The sequence below is a fragment of the Poecilia mexicana genome, unplaced genomic scaffold (assembly GCF_051168715.1).
Source record: "Poecilia mexicana isolate PSO_F unplaced genomic scaffold, ASM5116871v1 scaffold_18, whole genome shotgun sequence".
NCBI lineage: Eukaryota > Metazoa > Chordata > Actinopteri > Cyprinodontiformes > Poeciliidae > Poecilia > Poecilia mexicana.
Genome location: NW_028263387.1, coordinates 6,877,238 through 6,899,161, shown reverse-complemented (window position 1 = coordinate 6,899,161; position 21,924 = coordinate 6,877,238). Strand labels below are relative to the sequence as shown.

The 21,924-nt window shown below is 35.9% G+C and overlaps 2 protein-coding genes and 1 pseudogene across 3 annotated transcripts; all 3 read left to right on the top strand.

Annotated features, from left to right (window-relative positions):
- Window positions 1-1,117: 1,117 nt before the first annotated feature.
- LOC148153979 (C-type mannose receptor 2-like) lies at window positions 1,118-2,723 on the top strand. The gene is made up of 3 exons (XM_088015998.1): window positions 1,118-1,504; window positions 1,706-2,059; window positions 2,377-2,723. The coding sequence occupies exons 1-3, from the start codon at window positions 1,126-1,128 to the stop codon at window positions 2,721-2,723; spliced, it is 1,080 nt and encodes a 359-aa protein (XP_087872124.1). The 5' UTR covers window positions 1,118-1,125.
- A 2,549-nt stretch (window positions 2,724-5,272) lies between these two features.
- LOC148153978 (C-type mannose receptor 2-like) lies at window positions 5,273-8,101 on the top strand. Its single transcript, XM_088016250.1, has 4 exons — window positions 5,273-5,901; window positions 6,082-6,462; window positions 6,665-7,018; window positions 7,323-8,101. Exons 1-4 carry the CDS (start codon window positions 5,859-5,861, stop codon window positions 7,667-7,669), a joined length of 1,125 nt encoding a protein of 374 aa, XP_087872376.1. The 5' UTR covers window positions 5,273-5,858; the 3' UTR covers window positions 7,670-8,101.
- A 9,021-nt stretch (window positions 8,102-17,122) lies between these two features.
- LOC148153977 (C-type mannose receptor 2-like) lies at window positions 17,123-20,979 on the top strand (annotated as a pseudogene). Its single transcript, XR_015766268.1, has 4 exons — window positions 17,123-17,199; window positions 17,920-18,306; window positions 18,514-18,867; window positions 20,271-20,979. The product of XR_015766268.1 is annotated as a C-type mannose receptor 2-like (transcript).
- The last annotated feature ends 945 nt before the right edge of the window (window positions 20,980-21,924 follow it).

Here is a 21,924-nt window from a genome sequence, read left to right as displayed (position 1 = left end):
AACGTTTGGGGAAGTCCTTTTTTTTTTCCACGTTATGAGGAAACAGCTGTTTGTTACCTGGATTACACTGACATAATTATCTGTATGTTAACACAGCTGAGATATAGTCTGAATGTGTTATTCACTGTAAACATACATAAATGTAACACATGGTGACCTTTCCTTACATCTGTCAGTACAGACAATAAATATGGTAACATGAATATCTGAAGGGTGTTTTCATGTTTGAATATTCAAATTACCCACATAAACTCCCAAAAGTACAAAAGTTCAGTCAGATTGAACAGAAGATCCACTGAGACATCAAGGCACCATAAGCAGAACTGCAGATGTAAGTTTTTATCCTCGACTCAGACATTTATTTTATTATAGGTGTGTATCCATGTGTTTATTGGTTGAAACATGTGTATTACTTGTAAACATGTGTTTGTATTATTCTTTTTCTTTTCAAAGTGTGATTCAATGAGGTGATGGTGAATTAAGATGCAGTGTGTGTTTGTTTTACATATCACAGTAGGGAACAGCTGCTCTCTGTGTTTTCCTGATCTGCTCCAATAAAAGCACATGTGAAAAATCCTCAGTAGAGCTTAAAAAAAATACTAATTTTTGTAAATCTTCAACAAAGGTTCTATGAAGAGTGCAGTCTGTTTTAGATGTATTTATCTTCAAACAACTTTTAAAAGATTTTTCATTGCTAAAAGGTATTTTCTTGTACTTCAATTTTCTTGTACACACATTTTTTTTCAAACAGACAAATCTGTTAAAAGGCAACATCAGATACAACAACTAACAGCAAATATGCAGTGGACTCTGCTTCTGCTCATTTGGATGAGTAAGTATCTGCATGAACTACGTTGTTGAAATTTTCCTAATGAACACAAAGCAGCTAAATTTTCACCAAACAGACACCAAGATGGTAATAGAAATATCATAGTCAATAATTAAATGCTGCTGCTGGCATTTTCACTGACATACACTATTTTTGCACCAAAAAGACCATGATATAGTAAAAAAACAATACAATTTTAATAAAATATATGATGTAATGACCCTACAGCATGTTAAAACTCTACTGTGATTAATACCACTGATTATTTTCTTTCTGTTTCAGCTCAGTGTTGCTTCATGGACTGTCAGCTCTATCAGTTTCACTACATTAATGAGAATAAGAACTGGACTGAAGCTCAGCAGTACTGCAGAGAGAAACACACTGACCTGGTCACAGTGACTAACATGAAGGACATGAAGAGACTCATCAACATGTCAGCTGGAGATCAGAGAGAAGCTTGGATTGGTCTGTATTATCAAACAGATGGTGACAGAAAGTGGTACTGGTCTCAATCTGAAGTGAAGTTCAATGAAAGTGAGACAAACTGGAACACGAACGAGCCAAATAATGCAGGTGGGATGCAGAACTGTGGAATCATATGGAAGAACCTGAAGTGGGGAGATGTGTACTGTGATGCTCGTCTATATTTTCTCTGCTATGACGGTGAGAACATTTGAGTTTGAGGCTGAATTCAAATCAAGTATTTTGGATAGAACTTTATTCTCAAAAGTTAAAGAAACTAACTCAAAATTACTGCATTACAATGTCAAGAAAATAAATGGAATTGAGTGACTCGAATAGTTGAACACGTAATTTTTGTCGCAAGCAGAGAAAATATTTGACTAGGCTGATGCTCACACTTTGTTTCTTACACAGACAGAAATTCATCCAAGAAATTCCATTTGATTCAAGAAAATAAAAAGTGGACAGAAGCTCAGAGTTACTGCAGAGAAAATCACACAGACCCGATCAGTGGAAAGAAGCAGATAGAAGATGAAGAAGTGAAGAATGAAATCAGCCATGTGGGAAGTTATACATACATTTTAACTGGTCTGTTCAGAGACACCTGGAGGTGGTCAGATGGAAGCAGTTTCTCTTTCAGACACTGGAATAAAGGGTTTGACTATCAGATAATCAACAGTGGTCAATGTGCCTTGACTGTGTTTGATGATGGAGGCAGATGGAGGAATGAAAACTGTGGTGAAAGAAAATCCTTCATCTGTTATGATGGTGAGTTTTTCTAATAAATATTCCCACAACAACAGAATGACCAGTGCTGTGTGGCAAAAAAATAGTGTATTTATCTACTTATCTATAATATGTTTATATTTATTTATATTTTTGTGTTTTGAAAAAAAAAACTGAGTTTGAACATATAAATATTGTTGTTTTCATTTTTATATTTCTCAAATCGTTAATGCATAAACAGTGGAAATTTCAAAATTTTCACTCAAATCAGATACATTTTTGTTTCTCCATGTTATATTTCTATGTCCTTAAGCCTAAAGTCTGAATTACTCAGCTTATCCTGTGATCTTCTCTGACAGATAACGTGATCCTGAACAAGGAAAATAAAACCTGGAAAGACGCCTTGACCTACTGCAGAGATCATCATCATGACCTGGTCACCATCACCAGCATGGATGATCAGAAACTGGTTCAGGAGAAAGTCAAGGAGGCATCAACTCCTTTTGTCTGGATGGGTCTGCGCTACACCTGCTCCAAGAACATCTGGTTCTGGGTCTGTAAGGAGATGATCAGCTATCAGAACTCGACCTCAGCAGGATGGATGAATGACTGTAACATTTCTGGAGCCATGCAGGCTGGAGGAGAACATAGATGGTTCCAGAGAAACGACACAGAGGAACTGAACTTCATCTGTTCTAGGGGTTAAAGTTCATCAGGGCCACTGCAGACCAAAGGAACGATGAGGAAAAAGACAAGATAATGCTGATTAGAAGCAGCCTGTCACTTAAAAATATGATTATCTACAGTCAGTTCATACAAAAAATATAAAATGTAAAATGTATTTGAAGTTGAGCAGCATATCCGTTAAAAACCTCTTGCCTGAAGCACAACTGGACCAAAAGCTTTTATAATTCTGATGTTCTGAAAAACTCAGATGATGCGTTTCTCTCTCATTGTTGTTAATATTTGATCTTGTGTTTCCCAGACATTTCTTTTTGATTTTATTTTGCACAGCTTCTTCTATACAAATAAGACTAATGAATTATTTTAATCTCACTTCTTGATCCCAAACAGAAACAGTTGTACTGATCTTGTGAGCTCCATCTTTCTCTCCTCTTTTTCTGTCTGAATCAGTGAATAAAAACATTTTATGCCATGAAAAGAATATTTAAGACAACATGAATCTTTAAAGGCTACATGCTGTTTACATGTTGTTGTTGTGAAAACAAATGACACTTTGTCTCCATATGAAGCAAATAAAACTCAGTTCATATGCCATCATAACAGATGTTCTGTTTCTTATTGACTTAAAATTTACATCAAACTCTGTTTTTCATCCTCTGACTTTTCTCTCTCTTCAGTCACAAAGTCGATTTTTCACACTCAAAATAGAAGCTTGATTGTTTTTGTCCAAAAGGAAACTTTCATTTTCATGCTAACCTGAATATTTTGTCAGATGATGTCATTTCTTTCAAAGGAAGAACAAAACTATCTTCTTCTGTCATCCTGTAAAACACAGTTTTGTCATCTTCACTAGAGTTCACCACTCAGAACAAAAGGAAGTGTGGAAAGGGTGAAAAATAACTCAGAAGATGAGTTTAATTTAAAAAAATATTAATATAAATATATATAAATAGATTTAAAATTTGGCCACACCTTTTTCTATCATTCATATGATCATTTCGAGTGACCCAGCATCCTTTGCTTCTCCTCAGTGATTAAGATTATTAACAGCAGAGTTTTCCTTTAGTTAGAGCAGGATGTTTGTGTCACTATGAGCAACTATGAAGGAAACATCTCCAGGGAAATGGATCCAGGTTGTAAATGGAGACTCACAGGCTCTGCTTTGTGTTGATTTTTATGACAGATACTCTGAAAAGTTTCCAGCAGGAAGAAAAAACAGTCAGTTGTTCTGAGTTTAGCTTTATGAGGAAACAAGCTCACCGTTTTTATTATTATAACATGCAAATGACTGCAGAGACATGAAGAGCAGAAGAAGACATGACATCACAAAACATTAGAAAAGATGAACCATTACATTTACACTTTTTTAAAAAAATCAATTGATTAATTGATCAATCACTATGCCTGACTTTTGTGAGCTTGAAACACAAGTTTCAAACCAAATATCTCATTTTTCCAGGTTTCAGGAAGCTGAAAGTTCTGCTTTTGTGTGTGTGTGTGTGTGTGTGGGGGGGGGGGGGGGGGGCGGGGTGTGTGTGTGTGCGTGTGTGTGTGTGTGTGTGTGCGCATGTGTTTTTATGACAGCTACTCTCTGAAAAGTTTCAGGGTTTTTTTTATTATAACATGGAAAAGACGTCACATTGCACAGCATTAGAGGATCAGAGTCATTTAGTTATATATTTAAATGTTAAAATATGTTTGCTGGTCTCATGACTCGTTCAGTGTGAAAACAGTGTTTCCTTTGCAGTTTTTGCAGAATACATTAATTTCGATACGGTCAGAAAAACACCTCAGGCTATAGAGTTTATTTTTTAAATATTCTGGCCAAATTTACAGGGATAATAAATACCGTTTCAAATTCAACTAATTGTTTAATTTTTATTTCATGTTAATGTGTTAGGTTTAAACAAAATATCTAAGTTTAGGCATTTTTTAAAATAATTTTCTCTGTTTACATGGAAATTATTCAGCCACTATGAATACTGAAGAAACACTGCCTCCCTATCACTACCATAGAGCTGTAGAAACAATAGATCTACAGAGATAGATGTTACTGGACAATAACTACAGTCAGAGGTTTTAATATGCATTTAAAATATAATACTGACTATAGATGTTGGCTTTATTATTCAAGTGCAGAAAGAACTCTGCATAATGATCTAGAAACTGATTACATAAAGAAAAAACATTTTTCTTCAGAGAGAATATTTAACTGGACTTTAGTTCTTCATAACCAGGTTGGTATTTTGGGAAAAAAATGACAATGATTGACTGAATAAATGGGTAAAATAGATATTAAATCTATCAATACTGGCACCATTTTAATGCTACGTCTAGTTAACTTAGACATCTGATGTTTATTTTTGCACATTTGAATATTCATATTTTCTCCCCACCGTGTCAGTTATCTGTCAGACAGAACAGAGCCGTCAAACAGATCTGTCTGCAACAGAACACCAACATCTTTATTTACTTCAACACAAGAGAACCTGACTAAATGTAAGTTAATCCTCTCAAATTTTCAATCTGTTTATTATCAGATGTGTGTCTGTTTGTTTGTGTTCAGGTGGATTCATATGAATGGCTTCTTCTTTCTTTAATTATTGATACAAGTAGTTATATTTGTCACATTGAGTTGTCCATGCACTTCATGCGAACAGATGAAGTGCATGGACATGCTCATTTTGAGCATGATATGTTAACTGAAACAAAAAACCTGTATTTTCTCTTCTTTTTTATGCACTTCTTGTTACTGTGCACTATTTTATTTTTATATTTGTATCATGTTCGAATAAATTTCATTTCATGTATGTTTTAATGATGTGATGGTGAATTAAAATATTTTTTAAAGATGGATTTATGATTCTTGTGGCTGTTTATTAGATTTTGGTAGAAAACAACTGATCTCTGTTTCCCCCTAAGCCTATAAAATCCTAAATCAATGTAAAAAAAAAAAAAAAAAAAAAAGACTAACTCTAATAAGCCTTCAAGGAAGTTTGATGAAGGACAGTCTTTATTTCATTTACCTTCACACTTAGCTACAAGAAGATTTTTTTTATTGATAGATTTTTTTTTTTTTTTTTTTTTTTTGATTTTAGATGTATGTTTTTTATTCCAACAGAAACAAATCTGTCAAAATAAAACATTTCCATCTAACATGGCAAATATGCAGTGGACTCTGCTTCTGCTGATTTGGATGGGTGAGTGTCTCTACATGAATTATGTGGTTGGCATTTTTATACTGTTTAATTTACACCAAAAAGACCTTTGGATGATAAAATAATGAATACAATCCCAATAAAGTCTATGATGTAATTGTCTTACAGCACTTTAAAACTGTCTTGTGATTAAATCCACTGAGAATTTTCACTCTGCTTTAGGTCAATGTTGCGTCATTGACTGTCAGCTCTATGAGTTTCACTACATTAATGAGAATAAGACCTGGACTGAAGCTCAGCAGTACTGCAGAGAGAAACACACTGACCTGGTCACAGTGACTAACATGAAGGACATGAAGAGACTCATCAAAATCTTACCTGGAAATTGGAGGGGAGCCTGGATTGGTCTGTATGGTCAAACACATGGTACCAGAAAGTGGCACTGGTCTCTGCCTGGAGTGAAGTTCAATGAAAGTGAGAAAAACTGGAAAACAGGAGAACCAAATGATAAAACTGGATGGCAGAACTGTGGAATCATATGGAAGAACCTGAAGTGGGGAGACCTGTCCTGTCATGATCCTCAATATTTTCTCTGCTATGATGGTGAGAACATTTGAGTTTTAGGCTGCATTGTAATCCTGCATTTTGAAATTAAAATTATTATCAAAAGCAATAGAATGCTGGACAACATAGACAACAAAATAATTAACTATGGGTGATTCAGGTACTACTTGCAACCTATGAAGATTATATTCTCTTATGAAATTATTTAGGTAGACTGATCCTCACACTTTTTTAATCACAGACAGAAATTCATCCAAGAAATTCCATTTGATTCAAGAAAAGAAAAAGTGGACAGAAGCTCAGAGTTACTGCAGAGAGAAACACACAGACCTGATCAGTGGAACGAAGCAGATAGAAGATGAAGAAGTGAAGGATGAAATCAGCCATGTGCAAAATAATACATACATTTTTATTGGTCTGTTCAGAGACACCTGGAGGTGGTCAGATGGAAGCAGTTTCTCTTTCAGACACTGGAGTAAAGGGTTTGACATTCAGCAATACTACAGTGGTCAATGTGCCATGACTGTGTTTGATGATGGAGGCAGATGGAGGAATGAGAACTGTGCTGAAAGAAAACCCTTCATCTGTTATGATGGTGAGTTTTTCTAATAAATATTCCCACAACAGAATGACCAGTGCTGTGTGGCAAAAAAAATAGTGTATTTATCTACTTATCTATAATATGTTTATATTTATTTATATTTTTGTGTTTTGAAAAAAAAACTGAGTCTGAACATATAAATATTGTTGTTTTCATTTTTATATTTCTCAAATCATTAATGCATAAACAGTGGAAATTTCAAAATTTTCACTCAGATCTCCATGTTATATTTCTATGTCCTTAAGCCTAAAGCCTAAAGTCTGAATTACTCAGATTATCCTGTGATCTTCTCTGACAGATAACGTGATCCTGAACAAGGAAAATAAAACCTGGAAAGACGCCTTGACCTACTGCAGAGATCATCATGATGACCTGGTCACCATCACCAACATGGATGATCAGAGATGGATCCAGGAGAAAGTCAAGAACGCATCGACTGATTATGTCTGGTTGGGTCTGCACTTCAACTGCACTCTTAATTTCTGGTTCTGGGTCTGTAAGGAGATGATCAGCTATCAGAACTCGACCTCAGCAGGATGGATGAATGACTGTAACATTTCTGGAGCCATGCAGGCTGGAGGAGAACATAGATGGTTCCAGAGAAACGACACAGAGGAACTGAACTTCATCTGTTCTAGGGGTTAAAGTTCATCAGGGCCACTGCAGACCAAAGGAACGATGAGGAAAAAGACAAGATAATGCTGATTAGAAGCAGCCTGTCACTTAAAAATATGATTATCTACAGTCAGTTCATACAAAAAATATAAAATGTAAAATGTATTTGAAGTTGAGCAGCATATTCTTTAAAAACCTCTTGACTGAAGCACAACTGGACCAAAAGCTTTTATAATTCTGATGTTCTGAAAAACTCAGATGATGCGTTTCTCTCTTATTGTTGTTAATATTTGATCTTGTGTTTCCCAGACATTTCTTTTTGATTTTATTTTGCATAGCTTCTTCTATACAAATAAGACTAATGAATTATTTTAATCTCATTTCTTGATCCCAAACAGAAACAGTTGTACTGATCTTGTGAGCTCCATCTTTCTCTCCTCTTTTTCTGTCTGAATCAGTGAATAAAAACATTTTATGCCATGAAAAGAATCTTTAAGACAACATGAATCTTTAAAGGCTACATGCTGTTTACATGTTGTTGTTGTGAAAACAAATGACACTTTGTCTCCATATGAAGCAAATAAAACTCAGTTCATATGCCATCATAACAGATGTTCTGTTTCTTATTGACTTAAAATTTACATCAAACTCTGTTTTTCATCCTCTGACTTTTCTCTCTCTTCAATCACAAAGTCGATTTTTCACACTTTCATTTTCATGCTAACCTGAATATTTTATGTCAGATGATGTCATTTCTTTCAAAGGAAGAACAAAACTATCTTCTTCTGTCATCCTGTAAAACACAGTTTTGTCATCTTCACTAGAGTTCACCACTCAGAACAAAAGGAAGTGTGGAAAGGGTGAAAAATAACTCAGAAGATGAGTTTAGTTTAGAAAAAAATATTAATATACATATATATAAATAGATTTAAAATTTGGCTACACCTTTTTCTATCATTCATATGATCATTTCGAGTGACCCAGCATCCTTTGTTTCTCCTCAGTGATTAAGATTATTAACAGCAGAGTTTTCATTTAGTTAGAGCAGGATGTTTGTGTCACTATGAGCAACTATGAAGGAAACATCTCCAGGGAAATGGATCCAGGTTGTAAATGGAGACTCACAGGCTCTGCCTGCTTTGTGTTGATTTTTATGACAGATACTCTGAAAAGTTTCCAGCAGGAAGTAAAAACAGTCAATTGTTGTTCTGAGTTTAGCTTTATGAGGAGACAAGCTAACAGTGTGAACATAGGATCAGTTTTTATTATTATAACATGCAAATGGCTGCAGAGACATGAAGAGCAGAAGGAGACATGACATCACAAAACATTAGAAAAGATGAACCATTACATTTACAATTGATTTAAGAAATCAATTGATTAATTGATCAATCACTATGCCTGACTTTTGTGAGCTTGAAACACAAGTTTCAAACCAAATATCTCAATTTTCCAGGTTTCAGGAAGCTGAAAGTTCTGCTTTTGTGTGTGTGTGTGTGTGTGTGTGTGGGTGTGTGTGGGGGTGTGTGTGCGTGTGTGTGTGTGTGTGTGTGTGTGCATGTGTTTTTATGACAGCTATTCTCTGAAAAGTTTCCAGGCAGACATATCAGTTTTTTTATTATTATAACATGGAAAAGACGTCACATTGCACAGCATTAGAGGATCAGAGTCATTTAGTTATATATTTAAATATTAAAATATGTTTGCTGGTCGCATGACTCGTTCAATGTGAAAACAGTGTTTCCTTTGCAGTTTTTGCAGAATACATTAATTTCGATACGGTCAGAAAAACACCTCAGGCTATAGAGTTTATTTTTTAAATATTCTGGTCAAATTTACAGGGATAATAAATACCGTTTCAAATTCAACTAATTGTTTAATTTTTATTTCATGTTAATGTGTTAGGTTTAAACAAAATATCTAAGCCTAGACAGTTTTTAAAATAATTTTCTCTGTTTACATGGAAATTATTCAGCCACTATGAATACTGAAGAAACACTGCCTCCCTATCACTACCATAGAGCTGTAGAAACAATAGACCAGGGGTCCCCAAACCTTTTCCTGCGAAGGCCACATAACTGTTCCCTTTTCTGGTCGGGGTCCGGTCTTAGTTTTTCGAGAAAGAAACCTTAGAAAACTTTTGTTGACGGGGGGGGGACTGGATTACTGCCGACGACATATTCGCGTTTGTAGATAGATTTTTACCCAGAATGCAAATGGACAAAAACCGTGAGCGAAACGGTGACTGGTACTGACTAGTATATATTCCATTGAGGGAAACTAAGTTTCATATCTGCTCAAGAGCCCCCCTGGTGGTTGAAGAAAAATCCATATATATGAAAAAAAAACACTGAATGCTAGTGATGGGTAAATGAGGCGCTTCGACTCATAGCAACACTATATTGATACTGTGTCACTCAATACTGACACCCGCTGGACATTAAAAATTCCTACAGGCAACGTAGTGATTTGATGACCAATACAATAAGATTTAAGTATTTGTATTTTATTGAATATTATACGTTGTATTATGTCATATCTTCAGTTACAGTTAAAATATATTTGATATACAGTCAATAAAGAATGTGAACAGGTACCATAAAGTGAAAATTTAAGTGAGTGTGTTTGGAATGAGGATGCATGGACTGTTTTTTCCCACACATTTTTATTAAAAAGTTTTTACAACCTTATGAAATGAAGCTTGTTTCGCTTTTTTGACAAAACTTCTGCTGTAGAAAAAAATTAAGTAAACACTACATTTACAGCGAACCCTTGTTTTTCTTAGGGGTTGCGTTACGAAAATAACCCGTGATAGGCGAAATCCTTTTTTACAGTTATTACACAGCATACATAAATACTCTACATTGAAACCAAAGAACAAAACTTGTTTTCAGGTCAGCGGATGTGCGTGTGCATCAATCGGGCCTTAATGTGATCCGCAGTCATGTCATTAAAGCGTCTCCTCCAAGCTGCTTTGCGAGATTCACAGCTGGATCTATGGCAGAGCGATGGATCTCATCAAACGAGCCTCCGGTCGGGTTTTGCGCTGCCTCTAGCCACAGTTTTTTTTGTGTTTTTTTTTCAGCAGACATTGAAGTTTCAGTTTCCATCTCCTAATTGGAGATGGAAAGACCGTAACATTATTGGCACTCAGGTAGCACGAATATTGTTTTTACCAATCATATGGTCAATCAACCAGCGGTCAAGCAGGGCGAACAACACTGTAGGAAAAAAAACTGCACAAAAAAATCTGCGAAGCAGCGATACCGTGAAAAGTGAACCGCATTACAGCGAGGGTTCACTGTATATGAAATAATTTATAAAAAGCAACTGAGTAATTTGTAGAATGGCTGTAGCCTATATCTGAGTTTATTCTAGGTGTATCTGGGACTTCATTCTCATGCCTGGCCTCATAATGCCTCAGCATTGAAAATGTGGATTTATTTAAATAAGACAGTTTAGTCAAACATATGCGACACTTAACCTGCAGAACATAATATGAAAGTAAACTAAAAGTCAGTTTCAGCTGAATTTGGGTTCAGATAGATCAAGTAGAAACTGACAAGAACCGGATGAAACGACAAAAATGAAAACAAATCTATTTTCCAACATAAGATCAAAATGGTCCCACACTGCGGAAACATTTTGTTTGAAACTGCTAGATGACGATGTAAAAGATCAAGAATTTGTTTGGCAAATGCTTTTGACAGATTCGCTTCCTTATAAACACAGTTTGGCATCCAGTGTCATTTCGAAACAGTTCCTGTATTGGTCACGTGACTTGCTGAAACCAATACGCGCACCGACACGGGTGTTGGTCTATGGGCTTGATGCACGCGCCGGTGCGTCGGTGTTGCTGGACCCATCACTACTGAATGCTCTCTGGTATTGTTCAGGGGGCCGGACCAAATGAGGAGGCGTGCCTGATCCTGCCCGCGGGCCGTAGCTTGGGGACCCCTGCAATAGATCTACAGAGATAGATGTTACTGGACAATAACTACAGTCAGAGGTTTTAATATGCATTTAAAATATAATACTGACTATAGATGTCGGCTTTATTATTCAAGTGCAGAAAGAACTCTGCATAATGATCTAGAAACTGATTACATAAAGAAAAAACATTTTTCTTCAGAGAGAATATTTAACTGGACTTTAGTTCTTCATAACCAGGTTGGAATTTTGGGAAAAAAATGACAATGATTGACTGAATAAATGGGTAAAATAGATATTAAATCTATCAATACTGGCACCATTTTAATGCTACATCTAGTTAACTTAGACATCTGATGTTTATTTTTGCACATTTGAATATTCAAATTTTCTCCCCACCCTGTCAGTTATCTGTCAGACAGAACAGAGCCGTCAAACAGATCTGTCTGCAACAGAACACCAACATCTTTATTTACTTCAACACAAGAGAACCTGACTAAATGTAAGTTAATTCTCTCAAATTTTCAATCTGCTTATTATCAGATGTGTGTCTGTTTGTGTTCAGGTGGATTCATATTAATGGCTTCTTCTTTCTTTAATTATTGATACAAGTAGTTATATTTGTCACATTGAGTTGTCCATGCACTTCATGCGGACAGATGTATGTTTTAATGATGTGATGGTGAATTAAAATACTTTTTAAAGATGGGTTTATGATTCTTGTGGCTGTTTATTAGATTTTGGTAGAAAACAAGGTAACACTTTATTTGAAGGGGGGTGAATAAGGCTGTAATGACACTGTCATAAACATGACATAACACCCGTCATGAACATGAATAAGTCTTCATGAAAATTTATGACTGTTGTCATAAAGCGTCATTCGGTAAATTCTGACACTTTTAATACAAAGTTGACATTATTCAAAATGTCTTTGTTATGACAACTTGACATTAACCAGGAAATCATCACTGTTTAAACTTTACCTTTAATAACATAAAGTTACCTAATTTTTAAAGTGCAACCAGTAATACTTTTATAACAAATTTATAACAGTAATGTCAACTTTGTATTAAAAGTGTCATAATTTACCGAATGACGTTTTATGACAACAGTCATAAATATTCATGAAGGCTTATTCATGTTCACGACAGGTGTTATGTCATGTTTATGAAAGTGTCATGACAGTCTTGTTCACCCCCCTTCAAATAAAGTGTTACCGAAAACAACTGACCTCTGTTTCCCCCTAAGCCTAAATCAATGTAAAAAAAAAAAAAGAAAAAAAAAATACTAACTCTAATAAGCCTTCAAGGAAGTTTGATGAAGGACAGCTTTTTTATTTCATTTACCTTCACACTTAGCTACAAGAAGATTTTTTTTAATTGATAGATTATTTTTTTTTTTTTTTTTTGGATTTTAGATGTATGTTTTTTATTCCAACAGAAACAAATCTGTCAAAATAAAACATTTCCATCTAACATGGCAAATATGCAGTGGACTCTGCTTCTGCTGATTTGGATGGGTGAGTGTCTCTACATGAATTATGTGGTTGGCATTTTTATACTATGTTTAATTTACACCAAAAAGACCTTTGGACGATAAAATAATGAATACAATCCCAATAAAGTCTATGATGTAATTGTCTTACAGCACTTTAAAACTGTCTTGTGATTAAATCCACTGAGAATTTTCACTCTGCTTTAGGTCAATGTTGCGTCATTGACTGTCAGCTCTATGAGTTTCACTACATTAATGAGAATAAGACCTGGACTGAAGCTCAGCAGTACTGCAGAGAGAAACACACTGACCTGGTCACAGTGACTAACATGAAGGACATCAAGAGACTCATCAACATCTCAGCTGGAAATTGGAGGGGAGCCTGGATTGGTCTGTATGGTCAAACACATGGTACCAGAAAGTGGCACTGGTCTCTGCCTGGAGTGAAGTTCAATGAAAGTGAGAAAAACTGGAATCCAGGAGAACCAAATGATAAAACTGGATGGCAGAACTGTGGAATCATATGGAAGAACCTGAAGTGGGGAGACCTGTCCTGTCATGATCATCGATATTTTCTCTGCTATGATGGTGAGAACATTTGAGTTTCAGGCTGCATTGTAATCCTGCATTTTGAAATTAAAATTATTATCAAAAGCAATAGAATGTTAGACAACATAGACAACAAAATAATTAACTATGGGTGATTCAGGTACTACTTGCAACCTATGAAGATTATATTCTCTTATGAAATTATTTAGGTAGACTGATCCTCACACTTTTTTAATCACAGACAGAAATTCATCCAAGAAATTCCATTTGATTCAAGAAGAGAAAAAGTGGACAGAAGCTCAGAGTTACTGCAGAGAGAAACACACAGACCTGATCAGTGGAACGAAGCAGATAGAAGATGAAGAAGTGAAGGATGAAATCAGCCATGTGCAAAATAATACATACATTTTTATTGGTCTGTTCAGAGACACCTGGAGGTGGTCAGATGGAAGCAGTTTCTCTTTCAGACACTGGAGTAAAGGGTTTGACATTCAGATAAACTACAGTAGTCAATGTGCCATGACTGTGTTTGATGGTGAAGGCAGATGTAGGAATGAGAACTGTGGTGAAAGAAAATCCTTCATCTGTTATGATGGTGAGTTTTTCTTCAAGAACTCTAAACAAGAATAAGAATCTCTCTAGAGCCGATCTAAAACACCAAAATATACAACTTTGTTTAAACCTGTTGACACCAGAAGTTTGTTGAAATGATACATATTTATTGACTTATTTTTTTATGTTTCATTAATTTTCCACAACAATGATTTAAATTGTGCCATTTGTGCTTTGCTTTTCCTTTTGTTTTTCACTATGTAAATAGATAAGTATATCCTGATCAACAAAAATAAAACCTGGGAGGACGCCTTGACCTACTGCAGAGATCATCACCATGACCTGGTCACCATCACCAACATGGATCAACAGAGAGCTGTCCAGCAGGAAGCCCAGTTTGCCTCGACTGATTATGTCTGGATGGGTCTGAGCTACGCCTGCACTCTGGATTTGTGGTTCTGGGTCAGTGACGAGGTGGTCAGATATAAGAACTGGGCTTTAGATGGACCGATGGACGACTGTGACATGTCTGGAGCCATGGCGACAAAAGGGAACCATCAGTGGTGTAAAAAGGATGATACTGAGAAGTTTAATTTCATCTGTTCTACATAGAGGCCAGTAGTATAGTTGCTGTTAACCAGGCATCATTAGACTTTTAATTTTTTGATTGGCCTGAACCTCAAGGAATACAAAATTTAACGTTAATTCAAAAACTTGTATCTGCCTCTTGAATTGTGTCATTATCAAAAGACACAAATGCATAATTACAGTTTGGCAATTGTCAGACTGAGACATTTAGTTTTGGTACATCAGCTGTTTGGCATTTATTGACATTCATCCCAACTTTTAATTTGTGCCAGAAGCTTCACATAAACTTTGCACAGAGACATAGATCACATATTCATGCAAATACCTGAAATGACATCAGATCTCTGAAAGATTGTTGAATATCTGAGAAGCAGGAAACTCTCTTAACTATATTTATTTTATTGGCTTGAGAAAGTACAATCAAACTTAAAGTATGTAGAGAAAAAAAAATCTAAAAAATGTTCTATTTGGCACCATTCATAATGAAAAGAAACTCTCTAACCAAGAAGCTTTTGCACCTGTAAGGGTTAGAGAATGAACCACACATTTTTTTTTTAAATTGACTTATTTATGCAGTTTTATTAATCATGACTTCCTAAAAATAAATACAAAAACATTTCTTCTTTCATGAAGTTGCAAAGAAATAAATGTTTTTGAAAATAAATAAATAAATTTTAGTTTATGGAGCTTAAAATGTTCCGAATTTTCATAACGTTTTAAAAAGTTTTCTTCATTTCATAAATAAAATAAAATGCCTTTGAGTTTCGTGACAGGGACAGATGTTTGGACGGAATAATTTAATATTCAAATACCGACATTAGTGCTGAATAGAAGGCATACATGAGAACCAGGAAGAATGATCCAGAGGAAGTAGCTTCACCTGTAAAAAAAAAAAAGAAAAAAAGAAGAAGCTTGGAATAAAACGTAAATGAGATGTAAATAACATCTGTTTACAGGTTAAGCCTAATAAGGGTTTGACTCAATGAAAACATAAAGGGGGGAAAAAAAACTAAATGTTCTGTGGTTTTCCTTGTTGTGGAAGGAAAAACCAACAACAGGATTTTCTTTCCTGGTTAGGGTTAGAAATAGATGCAATTTGCCAGAATCTGCTTCTACTTTAACCCATTTAATCCCAAATTTTTTTCTGCAAAATAAGTGCATGCATTTCAATCCTTGCACCTCCCTAACCGTGATATTTATTAATTATCACATTTTATGTTGGTTATGTTAGTGCCATTTTAGGTTTTGTACTTGGCAACAATTGTTGTCGGTGGGATTAAATGGGTTCCGGTGCGTTTTAACAGGTAGAGCGCATAAAAGTGGTTTTAAAAAGATCTTTATGTTCTAGATAAATAAGTAAAAATTCCCCTGACTTTATTCCGTGACTGATGAAGATTTTTAGCCAGAATGTTTTAACATTCAAATGCTAACATTAGTGTTGAATGGAAGCTATACATGAGATCCAGGATAAACATAATACAGTAAGCAGCTTCATCTGCTGCAGAGTGAAACCTCTGAAATGCAAATGAGAACCGGTCCATCTAACTAGTCTGACGTACTTCTGAACAGATGGCTGTTAAAGTTATTCATAACACAACGTGGGGAAAGTTTTGTTTGCATGTTGTGAGGAAACTGCTATTTATTACGTGGATTTCTTTGACATAATCAACTGTATGTCAACCCTGTTCACATTGACTAAAACATTCAGCATCAACTGAATGTTTTAGTCAATGTAAAAATGCATAAATGTAAAACATAGTGAGTTTTCCTTAAAATCATTAAAAGACTTGTTTTATTAAACTGCAAATATGGTAACCTAAATATCTGATGGATTTTTTTTTCATATTTGAATATTCAAATTCCTTCCAAAGTCCAAGCTTAGAAAAGTTACAACAGAACAGAAGATCCACTGAGATGTCAAGGCAGCATAAGCAGCACTGCAGTAAGTTTTTATTCTCAACTCACACTTAGACATGTATGTTTTTATAACTGTGTAGCCATGTGTTCATTGGTTTAAACAGATGGTTTTATTGCTCTTGATATTAATATTATGCTGTCTTTTCTCTTAACAAAAGTGTGATTTAATGAGGTAATGGTGAAGTAAGATGCAGTTGTGTAAACTTTAAAGTAGGATTTACAGTTCTTGAAATGTTTTATTTTACATTTCATAGTAGGAAACAGCTGCTCTGTGTTTTCTTAAACTGCACATTTGTAAAATTCTCAGCATTAATACCATTTCATTAAATATTTAAAGTTTCTAAAAAAGACTACAGTCTAGTTTAGTTGTATTTATCTTCACACAGCTACTAAAAGGTTTCTCATCACTAGAATTCATGTTTTTATATTTACACTCATTTTCTCCAGCAGAGACAAATCTGTGAGAAAATATCAGATTCAACATCTAACATCAAACATGCAGTGGACTCTGCTTCTGCTCATTTGGATGGGTAAGTGTCTCTGCATGAACTATGTTACTGAAATTTTCTTAAACAGTTTTCACCCAGTAGACCATGAGATGGTAACAAATATATATATATATATATATATATGATGGTCTTTTCCATAGTGGATATTGGGTCTCATGGTTGCTCTTATAGCCAAGCATCTCAAGGATCACTAATGCTGAGTTGTATATCAGTTCATTGGTTTCAGTTATGGTGTTGGTAGGGATCATTCTCAGCTGACTGTATAGCTCAGTGGGTAAGTCACCAGGCTTCCACCTGGGAGACCTGGGTTTGAATCCAGGCTGGGGCAAACAGTTACAACAGTGAAATTGAGCTATGCAGTGTGGGTCCTTAGGCAAGACCCTTGGAGCTATATAGCCTACCTCATACAATGAGAGACATTGATAAGCACGACATGTCGGCTCAGACGTCACCCGGCCAAACAAGGTCTGCGTCAGGTGCTGGGGAACCAGAGCACCTTGATGAAAAATGGGCTACTGGAACAAGACGGAAATGGGTGAGATATATATATAAAGAATAAAATGATCATAAAGTCAGTAGTATAATAGCCATACAGTGCTTTAAAAGTGTGTTGTGAATAAGTATTTTCTAACTGTTTTAGGTCAATGTTGTGTGAATAAAATTGGCATAAAACCTATTATCTAATTGCCATTTTCCACTTTATAACTTCTTTATGATTAACTTCAACATTTTCTGTTTTAGGTCAATATTATGCAGTGGACTGTCAGCTCTACGAGTTTCTCTACATTAATGAGAATAAGACCTGGACTGAAGCTCAGCAGTACTGCAGAGAGAAACACACTGACCTGGTCACAGTGACTAACATGAAGGACATGAAGAGACTCATCAGGAACTCACCAAGAAATATGAGTGAAGCCTGGATTGGTCTGTACGATCAAACACATGGTACTAGAACTTGGTACTGGTCTCTGCCTGGAGTGGAGCTCAAAGAAAGTGAGACAAACTGGGACACAGGAGAACCAAATGATTATGGAGGGATGCAGAACTGTGGAATGTTGAAACTGTGGAAAAACTTGAAGTGGGATGACATCTCCTGTAACACACATCTTTATTTTCTCTGTTATAATGGTGAGAACATTTGAGATTTAAGACTTAAGTGAAATTCAGGATTGTAGATGGAATTGTATTTAAAGTAAAAAAGAAAGACTAAAAATGTTAAATTTATCATGAGAAAAAAAATTAACTGAGTGATTCAATTACTTGAACATATTATTGCAACTTCTGATTGTATTCTGTGGAAAAAATCTTTAGATTTATGCTCACACTTTATCACAGACAGTAATCCATCAAAGAAATTCCACTTGATTCAAGAAAATAAAAAGTGGACAGAAGCTCAGAGTTACTGCAGAGAGAATCACACAGACCTGATCAGTGGAATGAAGCAGCTACAGGATGAAGAAGTGAAGAATGAAATCAGTTCTGTGGGAAATAGTACAAAAATTTATACTGGTCTGTTCAGAGACACCTGGAGGTGGTCAGATGGCAGCAGTTTCTCTTTCAGAAACTGGAATAAATGGTTTGACTATCAGATAATCAACAGTGGTCAATGTGCCATGACAAGGTTTGATGATGGAGGCAGATGGAGGAATGAGAACTGTGGTGAAAGAAAACCCTTCATCTGTTATGATGGTGAGTAGTTCTAACAAATATTCCCACAATAAAAGAAGGTAATTTTATTGACATAGCACATTTTCAGCAACAAGGCAATTCAAAGTGCTTAATGCTGTGTGGCAAAAAAAAAAATGCAGAGGTTTCCAAACTGTGGGGCATGCCCCCTGGGGGGGCGCTGTGCCATTGCAGTGGGGCGCGGGCAGCGGTATGGATGAATGGAAAAAAAAAAAAAAAAAAAAAGATGAACGCTGTGTGCGCTTGGGGCTGGAGGGGGATGTTTGACTGGACAGAATAATATAACAGGGAGTCTCTAAAAATTCCCCCCTCCTGGACACACACATCGTTCAACGAGACAGCCAGAGTGTAACTCTCCCTATTTGTAATCCATGGGGGAGGAGAGAATTTTTGGAAACCACTGAATTAAAGTATTCATCTAGTAAGCATGTAAAGTTTTTAAAGCGTTTTTCACAGACAGAATCACAAAGTGCTGTACTATAGAAATCAACCTTAAAACCATACAAAACATAAAACCAACATCAGGAACACAATAAAACCAAGAGATAAAAGCCTGGGAAAATAAAAGGTTTTTAGTTGCTTTTTTAAAATATCCACAGAGTCAGCAAAACAGATCTGCAAGGGCAAACTGTTCCACAGCCTTGGGGCCACCGACTGAAAGGCCCGGGGCCCTTTAGTTTTTAACCGTGTTCATGGAACAACCAAAAGATTCAGAACAAAGACCACAAGGGGCAGATAATCAGGAGCCTGGCCATGTAATGCTCTGAATGTGAGCACAAAAACTTCTAAAATCAACAGGAAGCCAATATAATGAATATAGAACAGAATTTACTGTATTTCATCAGAAGTCTGGCTGCTGCATTCTGTATTGATCGCAAATGTGAAAATGAGGATTTATCCAGGCAGTTAAAAAGGTCACTACAGTAGTCCAGATGAGATGGCACAAAAGCATGAATGATTTTCTCCAGGTCAAGTCTGGAGACCATTTGTCTGATTTTTAAAACATTTCTTAAATGATAGAAACATGATCAGGAAACAGCCTTAATGTGAGAGTCGAAACCTAAGGATGAACCAAATGTGACACCTAGATTTTTTTACCTTTGATTTTACCAACAGGCAAAAGGATGCAATTGTCTGGCTGATATTGTGGTGCAAAGTGACTGAGAGCAATAATCATAGTTTCAGTCTTACTGGTGTTTAAAACCAGAGTTACTGGAGAGGCAGTCACCGATACGGGACAATCATTGGACAAACATTTTACTTTATATTCTACTTTTTTTTCCCAATTTTTATATTTCTCAAATCATTAAAGCATAAAACACATAACTCATGCTGCATTTCACTGTCCTTCAGCCTTCAACCTGAAGTGTGAAGTATTTAGCTTATCCTGTGATCTTCTCTGACAGATAATGTGATCCTGATCAAAGAAAATAAAACCTGGAAAGACGCCTTGACCTACTGCAGAGATCGTTATCATGACCTGGTCACCATCACCAACATGGAGGATCAGATATGGATTCAGGAGAAAGTCAAGGAGGCATCAACTCCTTTTCAACTGCACTCTTAATTTCTGGTTCTGGGTCTGTAAGGAGAAGATCAGCCATCAGAACTCGACCTCAGCAGGATGGATGAATGACTGTAACATTTCTGGAGCCATGCAGGCTGGAGGAGAACATAGATGGTTCCAGAGAAACGACACAGAGGAACTGAACTTCATCTGTTCTAAGGGTTAAAGCTCTACATCGTAGCATCAGGGCCACTGCAGACCAAAGGAACACACACACACACACACACACACACCTACACCTATACACACACACACACACACACCTACACCTATACACACACACACACACACACACACACGCACACGCACACACACACACACACACATAAAAAAAAAACTCTTGCATGAATCACAGCTGGACCAACAGCTCTTATAATTCTGATGTTCTGAAAAACTCAGATGATGCGTTTCTCTCTCATTGTTGCTAATATTTGATCTTGTGCCTCCAAAGGTTGTCATGGATTCTGTTCTCCAGACATTTCTTTCTGATTTCATGTATCTTTGTATTGCTTTACCTAAATAAATAATCCAGTGTATGACTACCACAACCTTGGTTCTTGGTCCCAAACAAAAAGCACTGGTAGTGAATTTATGATCACCATCCTTCCCTCCCTTCCCCCCCTTGTGAATCACAGCGAAAAAAAAGAAAAAAAAACATTCCAGAATTATTTCTATACATCAATAAGTGGCATATATTAATGTATCTGTTTATTTCCAACAAAGCAGTTAGAACTTCGGGTCAGTACAGACCACGGTTGTTTTTTCATATGACTCCTGGATGATATCAAAGCATTGACTGAACATTTAAATCCAGGTAAAATGCATATCAATAAAATGTTTTACTCACTGTAAATGCGAGTGGAAGTTAAACATACATACTGTTCCTTAACTTTATAAATAACTTGTTTTTAATATGGAAAAAAACAAATAGCTGATCCGTTTCGTTCGTATTTGAATATTCAAATGACCCCTCTACTGTACCAAAGCTCCCTGTCAGGTGGAACTGAACATCCATTGACGTCTGCTTCCAGCAGAACACAGACATCTTGTTTTCACTTCTCCATAATATGACATAAACCAGATGTAAGTTTTTACTCTGCTCTCACTTTGAACCTGTTTTACTTTATGAGGTTTTTATCATGTGTGTATCTGTAAGAGGGAATTTATAGCAGCTATCGTCTCAATGATCTTGATTTTTTTGAAATAATATTTTAATACTGTTTGGTTCCTACTCTTTACTCTAACGGAAGCTGACTTCGGCAATGTGAAATAAAATGCATAACTTGTTTAGCTGTCTATAAAAATTGTTTGCAGTCATAATCGGAAACACCTGCTCTCTGTGTTTGAGTCTTGTTTTATTGCCAAAGCTGCTAAAAGATTTTTTGGTAACACTTTATTTGAAGGGGGTTGAATAAGACTGACATGACACTGTCATAAACATGACATAACACCTGTCGTGAACATGAATAAGTCTTCATGAATATTTATGACTG